This window comes from Marmota marmota, unplaced genomic scaffold (genome assembly GCF_001458135.2).
Source record: "Marmota marmota marmota unplaced genomic scaffold, marMar, whole genome shotgun sequence".
Lineage (NCBI taxonomy): Eukaryota > Metazoa > Chordata > Mammalia > Rodentia > Sciuridae > Marmota > Marmota marmota.
Window position 1 is genome coordinate 7,756,549 of NW_025999842.1, and position 8,405 is coordinate 7,764,953.

Sequence of the window (8,405 nt, forward strand, 5' to 3'; positions counted from 1 at the left end):
CTGCTGCCCTCCTATCCCTTCTATCCCCTCCCTCCCTCCCTCCCTCCCCTTTGACTTTACATGGCAAGATAGTGTTCAGCTGGGCTCAATGGAGAGTAGGGAAAGTTTCTTTCATGTAAGAGCACCAGGGGTTTTTTTGTTTGTTTGTTTGTTTGTTTTTCTTTTTCTATAGTGTTTTAGGCTTTGTCCTGTAATAAGAAAGTGGTGGGGGCAAAAAGCCAGGCCTGGAGCAGATGCTCATGTTGTATCTCTGTGATTCTGGTGTTGGAGATATTGAAGGCCATTTTGCTAGGCTCCACTCTTAAATTTCAGGAAAGTGCATTTGGTGAAATTTAATGTTGGTAGTTAAAAATATACAAGGTTGTTATAGGGATAAAATAGGGTTAATGAATGAATGAGTCAGTATTAGAAATGCAATGTTTGGAAAGCAAAAGACAAGGGTGAGGAGAAAGAGAATATGATTTAAGATCATGGAAATCCATTGCCTAACATGACGGTTAAACAATAAATAGCAAGTACAATTTAGCTATAAAAAATTTACAAGCACACATGAATAAAGTTGGGTGAGCATTTTTTAGAGAAGACCAAAAAAGGAGGAACAAGAGTACAGTCACCCCTTTCTAGCTGTGGGTTCCAAATTCATAGATTCAGTCAACAGCCTATTAAAAATATTTGGGAAAAAATTGTGTCTGAATATGTACAGATATTTATCTGGCCATTGTTCTCTAAATGATAACAACTATTGAATAACATTTGGCCTCTAATAGGTAATATAAGTAATTCAGAGATGATTTATGGGAGGATGTGCATAGTTTATGTGCAAATACAAAGCCATTTTATAGAAGGGACTTTTCTATGAGGGATTTTGATATCCTTTAGGGTCTTTGAACTAATCCTCAGTGCATATTGACTATATCTACTCTGTGTATGTAGGGTTTTTATTGCTTTATGTTCTTCTTTTAGGTGGTCTTTTTCTGGTATATTTTCGTGTTATTAATAAAATAATATCAATGAATAAGTAGATCCATCTATTTAATCCTTTTCTTGAGTGCCTGCTGTGTGCCTGCACTTTGGGGGGACTTGATATAACTAGGTGAGTGGCATGATCCTCCTTCTGAAGACCTTATGAATCATTAAGTTCTAATAAGTGCAAGAGAGGAAACATAGGTAGGAGGAAGTCAAGATGAGGATATGAAAATACAAGTGTCTAAAGAAAATAAATATTTATAGAGGGAATTTTCTGCTGCATTAATCTTTGTACAAAAATTATAAAATTGTAGGAGAAAGAAAAGATATATAGACTGTTCTGTTCATTGGCCATTGAACAATGCACTCTCCTGTGCTCCAGGGACTGGTGGGTGTCAGACTACCCAAGTGGGCAGGTAAGAAGTCTGCTGGGCTGCAGAGGGATGGGGTTGAAGAGAGGAAAGACATCAAACCTTGCTATTGCTGTGTGCCGGGCCTTAGGCAAAGCCCTTTCTGGCCAAGCATGGAGGTTCAGAAATGGAATGGAACAGAAGTGGTTCTAGCCCCAGCTCCACCACTTACACTTGTGTGACCTCCAACAGTTCCTTTAACTTCTCTAAGTCTCAATTTCTTCATCTGTAAAATGAGCCTGGCAATAGCAGTACCAACCTCACACAAAACCAGCCTTTCTGTAGAAAACCTTTTGTTATTGTTGTTGTTTTAGTGCTGAAGATTGAACCTAGGTCCTCCTGCCTACTAGGCAAGTGCTCTACCACTGAGACACACCCCCAGCCCAGATCACTTTTCATTATTCTGGCATGCAGCAAGTGTCTAGTGAATGCTAGTTCACTTTAATTACCACTTTCATTTTATTCATTCATTACCCTTTCAGAAGAAACTGCCAGAATGTGCCCCAGGCCACTCACTGTTCATAAGTGGTAAAGCAGCTCTGCCTGGTTGCCTCACACATTAGGAGGCAGGTGTTAGAGATAGCCTGCAGGGGAAGGCGAGACCAGAGCTCAGAGAGCCTCTGAGCCTCTGGATGTTGGATTTCATACTATAGGTGCCTCTGTGGGACCTTCAGATAAAGAGAGACAAACTCAGATTTGCAGTTTAGAAAGACTATTCTGGCAGCAATGTAAAGAGTGGTTTAGAGAAGGGAATGGAGATGGCTGAAAGTCCAGCGAGGAATTCATTGCCTTAGACCAGGGGGAAAAGGCACTGACTACAGTGAGGCAGGAGCAATGGGATGGACAGAAACAGGAGCATTTAGGGCAGGGGAAGGAAGCAGATAGGAGGGGAAAGAGGAGGGAGAAGGAGAGATGAGTTGCTCCAGGCTTTATGGCTTTGTTGACTGGGTACACAATGGCACCTTGGACCCAGAAGGCAAATCTCCTAGGAAGGGGCTTTGAGCTTGGCGAGCTTGGGGTACTTTGGAGCCACTGAGGGGAAATAGTCAGTTGACATACAGATCCAGAAATTGGGAGAAAAGTCTGACTGGAGAATTTACTTTTGGGGTTGAAGGTATGAATGTGAATGAGATCATTTAGTCTTTCTGTCCACAGCATGGAGCACCATGGATCAGGGCTCTTCTCCCCACGAGTTTAGGAGGAAAAAGACAATCAAAGTCATTATTTCCAGGAGACTTGTACTCTAGTAGGGTGGTGAGGAGAAGTCATTAAATAAGTAACAAATAAGTGAAAAGTGTAACTTCAGCCATTTCAAATGCTAGGAATATAATGTTACTCACAGGTTGGATAATCTTTTATGAAGAACAGTAGAAACATTCACTGCAAACAGAACAGCCATACAGTTAAGCAACATAATTACTATACTATAACAAAGAAGATTTATTCCACCATGGGGAGAAAATTTTCTGTGCAAAGAGAGCACCAGAAGAAAAAAATAAACAACCCCCCGAAACCAATTTCCTAATGCTAGGAGAACCTTAAGTCTAGATCAGTTTTTAGGAAGGAACTTAATTAGGTAAGAGGAAGAGATAAAAATCAGTAGGTCATCAGAGATGAGGGAAAAGGCAAGTTCAGAAATTCAGAATTTACTAGGGGAGGCAGCTGTGTGGGAATGTACAGATGTTGTGTTGCTTTCTCTGCAGAAACATACACCCATGGGAATATCTGCACAACCCTTTAAGTCACCGGTAGTCATTGGATGCCTGCATGCCACAAGAGGGGACTATAGTGCTGAGCAGGACAGAGAGGGTGGACCACGGTGGCTCAGCACCCGGTCCAGCCAGGAGACAGATGTAAAAGAATAACTCTACAAACATATCATTGTGGGGTGTGAAATTTGCTAAGAAGAAATGGGTGAGGCTGAAAAGAATATACTCTGGCCCTTGTTAGCATAAGGGATTGCTAGCCAGCCAGTGCCTCCAGGCTTTGCCCAGCTGACCCACAAAGACAAGCAAAACTGGATGTGATATTTACGTTTGAGATTGTCTGGTTTGAGTACTAAGTCAGCAGAATCGTCTAAGCAAGCGTGTGAGTGCCCAGGGGAGATGGGTGTATTCAGCAGGCAGTGGAGGAGAGTGTTGAGTGCTCTGGGAAAGGCAGATGGCATGCCATGTTTCATAAGTGCGATCCTGTATGGAGAGGGTGCTTGAAATCATCCCTGCTCCCTGTGAAGCCTTGTGCTCAGCGTGGGTCCAGAACCTGCTGAAGGTCACATGGTCATTTCAGCATGAAGTTCATTCTCAAGGTGAAGCTGCTGAGAACGGAAGAAAGGGTGGCCTGGAGCTGATGGAAGGAAGAAGCCAGTGCCACACAGTAAAGTGTGGGGATGCTGGATCCTGCTTCCTTCCCAGAACTAGAGGACCATGGGAATCCCTGGGAAGAAGCAGCTGTGGGAACCTGGGGGAATGAAGGCCTGGGAGATGTGACCAGGAAGGAGGCTACTGGTCTCTGCTGACAATTCCTTTGAGTTGCCTCTTGACGAGTCCTGTTCGTGTTAAGGGCTAGGTCTGAAATGTGGTTCTATGACAGAAAACAGAACACGAAAAGGCAGGGCAGAGACAGGCATAGGCAGACTCTGAAGCCCCCTCAGATCAGGCACTGGCGAGACAGCTTCAACTAGCTCTCCAGTGACCCTTGGGCATTTTGATGGCACCTTCATTGATGGGCTGAGACCTGGGGGAGCCATGATAGACCTGCTCATGATCTGAGTGTCCCTGGTCCATTCCAGGATCCCTGAGTGAAATCTTGGAAGTATCTGGCTGCTGGGTTTGTCTCATAGAACCTAGCTAGTTTGGGGAACCACTAGGCTATAATATTTTTAAAGTATGTTTTTATTGGAAATTCCAGAATACCTAATTCTTTTTGTTTTTTCCCCCCTTTTATCTAGGCGCTGGGAAATCACGAATTTGATAATGGTGTAGAAGGACTAATGAATCCACTCCTCAAGGAGGTCAACTTTCCAATTCTTAGTGCAAACATTAAGGCGAAGGGCCCATTGGCATCTCAAATATCAGGACTTTATTTGCCATATAAAATACTTTCTGTTGGTGGTGAATCCGTGGGAATTGTTGGATACACTTCAAAAGAAACCCCTTTTATTTCAAATCCAGGTACTTTCTACTTTTATGCACATGTGATTTAAAAATAGCTGGGTTAAATCAGACCTTGGTAGTATTTTTATGGATTGTAGGAAAAATAAGAACAACTGGGCAAATGATGTACTTAGGATGACATTGAGTCTATGTTCTAAGTTACTTCTTAAAGACATAATGCCTTCTGCTCAGTGAACTCTTTGTTGACATAGAAAGTATCTTTGTTTAATTCAGTGCATTCAAAACTACAAGTGAAGTCTGGCAGGGGCTGTTCCTATAGATCTCTGGCCCCTAATCAAGCCAAATGACCCACGCATCTACAGATATATAACTTGTATTTCTAGCACATTTAATTATTTTAATTAGGCAATGGAATTCCTGCAATGTAATTCTGCCTGTGAGATAATAAGTAAGATGTTTAATGTGTCATAAATTGGTAAGGCAGTGGAGAAAATTGAGCAGGAAGGAGAGGGCAGGTGTGGGCAGGAGCATATACCTTGTCATTTTAAAGGGACTCCCAGAGAAAGACTTAACAGAGGGCTGACCAAAGAGCCTTGGGCTTCTTGGGGTAATCAACAAGAAACAGGCTTCTCGTGTTAGACTATGGTGGCAAAGCTGTTGCAACTCTTGATTTTTTTGGCAGGGGGTAGGTGGGTACTGAGGTTTGAACTAAGGGGCACTAAACCACTGAGTCACATCCCCAGCCCTATTTTGTATTTTATTTAGAGATGGACCTCACTGAGTTGCTTATTACCTAGATTTTGCTGAGGCCGGCTTTGAACTCGCAATCCTCCTGCCTCAGCAACCCCCCCCCCCCACTGAGCTACTGAGATTTCAGGTGTGCACCACCACACCCAGCTGCAACTCTTGATTTTTAAATGTAGCTTATAAGTTATGACAACACAGCAAGTCCAAACCAACTGTGAGTGGCTAATTTTCAGATTGTCTGGTTATGATGTCAGCAGTGTTGTTTATCTTCAATGATAATTTGCACATGTGGAATTGACATGCAGTTAGGACTCCACAGAAGCATATGGAAACTCCTGAACATCACAGTGTAAGGAGATGTAACAAGGGATGCATTTTTAATTGTCTTGTTGCTCTTTGGAGAAAAACATTTTTCAAGCTGGAATTTGCAGACTTTCATTTTGAAACTTCTTTATGGGATGTTCTTTTTACTTCATAATCTTTTTATTTTTTCAATTTGGCATTTTAATTTTAGTGCTGGTTCTTAGAAATTAGGGTAAGGAGTCTGGATCAACTAGAGGGACTGCCTTGCAGCAGAGAACTGGGTTCAACTTTAGAGCAGTGTGTCAGTATTTTCAGTGACCTTCATGCTAGTCAGAGCCAAATAACTCAGAACTTGCTGAGGTTCAGCTATAGAGACTAAGGAACTGGTCATCTTGAAGCCAAAGTGCACCAGGCTGAGCAGCCAGATCCATGCTTACCAACAAGAGATTGTTTATTACCACCGAGTGTAGGCATAAGCAGCAAGTGAAGAATGTACACACTTCCAGTGCCAGCAATGTTTAGATGAGATCCCTGTTCAATGCAGATGTCAGTAATGCTCTAGTGCTGACGTCATCCTTAAATGAATAGACCAAGTTATCAACTGCCATGTTAAAATTAGCATCCAAGGACTACTTGCTGATAGATTTATGTTTGAAGGCTAATTATCCCAAGTTTCCAAACACAGCCATGGAGCTGCTTCTATATACATCAGGTTTATATGCTCAGACATTTCTGCATTGACATTATGGAAGTTTACATATAAAAAGAGATAAACAAACCATGTCTGTGCTCTCCTCATAGTTTGGGATTGAGCTCAATTTTAAACTAATGCAACATTAAGTAAAAGTAACTGGGAATGTGGATTTGAAGTTTTATTAGCTTCCTACGGGATTTGTCAGTAATATATAAATACATTTTAGTCTTAATTGAAGAGATTTAACAAATTAAGTTGTCCACTAGGCACAGTGGTACACACCTGTAATTCCAGCAATTTGGGAGGCTGAGACAGGAGGATCACCAGTTTGAAGCCAATCTAGTTAATTGAATGAGACCCTGTCTCAAAATGAAAATATAAAAAGGGCTGGGATTATAGCTCAATAGTAGAGCAAGCCCTGAGTTCAATCCCTCAGTACCACTAAACAGAGAAATAAAACAATAAAATTAATTAAGATGTATATACTTAGCATGTTAGTATGTAAAATAAGAATATAATCAAAACTATTTATTTTGTCTCTTAGGAACGAATTTAGTATTTGAAGATGAAATCGCTGCATTGCAACCTGAAGTAGATAAGCTAAAAACTCTAAATGTGAACAAAATTATTGCACTGGGGCACTCTGGTTTTGAAATGGATAAACTCATTGCTCAGAAAGTGAAGGGTGTGGATGTCGTGGTAGGAGGACACTCCAATACTTTTCTCTACACAGGTAACTGTTTCAAAAGACTTGCATAGGCCAGGATGTCCAGATAAGGTACTTTGTCTTTTTGGCCTTCATAACTGATATTTTTTATTTCTATTGTTATCCAATATGCAATATGTATTTTATAATCTATAATACATTGTATATATGCAGTAGATATGGAATAGGAATGTAGGCATTTTTACTCAGAGGCATTCCAAGAATTTATTGGTTTTATGATTATTAATTCCACTTATTTATGTATAAATACATACAAAACACACATATAAAAAGATTACCAAACCCCATGCAAAAGTCAGTTTATGGATAGACTTATATCTAAAGTCAATATGTCATATAAATTTTTTAAAATTTTTTATTGGTACATTATAATTAATACAATGGGATTCAGTTTTACATATTCATACGTGAACATGTAGAACAATATCACTTGGTCATTTTTGTTCCCTAGTATCTCCTCTTTCCCTCTCTTCCATCCCCTTCCTCTACTCTACTGGTCTCCCTTCTATTTTCATGGGATTTCTCCGCTTTTATCCTTATTAAAAAATGTTAGGGGCTGGGGCTGGGGCTCAGTGGTAGCGCACTTGCCTGGCATGTATGAGGCACTGGGTTCGATTCTTAGCACCACATAAAATAAATAAAGGTGTATTAACAACTAAAAAAAATTTTTTTTAAATGTTAAGCATAAACAAAATAATGTAAGTAGGGCTTGTATTGCTGACGGTGACAGAATTGGATTTGTAGGTTGCACAGGTAGCAGAGACTGAAACTCTGGGTTTGGGTTCTTACTCTCCTGAATGCCAGGACTGAGGTCTCTATTCAGTGCATATATCAATACTGCTCTAGTGCTGACATCATCCTCAAATGAACAGACCAAGTTATCAACTGCCATGTTAAAATTGGAAACCCTGTGTGGCTCCTGGTGCTCAGAGGGAGATGTGTTCTCACCACTGACCTAACTGTCCCAGCTTTTTACTCAGAAATTCTAGTTATAAAAACTTTTGTTGTTTTTTTTTTTTTCCATTTTGAACCTATGGTCTCCCAAAATGTTTGAATCTGCTGGTTCTGTCTTTCCCACCTGTACCTTGAACTACATTGATCTTTGAAGAGCACACAAGAAAAGGAGGAAGAGGAGGTCTGGCTAGTAAACAGCATGTTCATCAGCAGCTGGTCTCCCCTTGGAGAGACTTAGGTGGACTATATAAAGGCATCCTGCTTTTATAATTTTGCAAAACTCAAAATATTCAAATAATAGGAAATATCAAAAACTGTTAAATGTGGTTATCATCAAGACAATAATTTTTATTTTTTATAGTACTTGTAAGTTTTTTCAGATACTGGATATGTTACTTTTGCAATCAGAAAATGAGGGAGAGGAGGGGAGGGAGTCAAGGGAGGGACAGACAGACGATATTGAGTCAGAAATCCTCATTCCTGATTACCTT

The 8,405-nt window shown here is 40.5% G+C and overlaps 1 protein-coding gene across 1 annotated transcript in view; it reads left to right on the plus strand.

Annotated features, from left to right (window-relative positions):
- Nt5e (5'-nucleotidase ecto) overlaps positions 1-8,405 on the plus strand; it is a 53,526-nt gene that overhangs the window by 21,615 nt on the left and 23,506 nt on the right. Inside the window, exons 4-5 of the mRNA XM_015497007.2 lie at positions 4,324-4,546; positions 6,778-6,966. Of these exons, the coding sequence (XP_015352493.1) occupies positions 4,324-4,546; positions 6,778-6,966 (412 nt within the window). The remainder of the gene's footprint in view (positions 1-4,323; positions 4,547-6,777; positions 6,967-8,405) is intronic.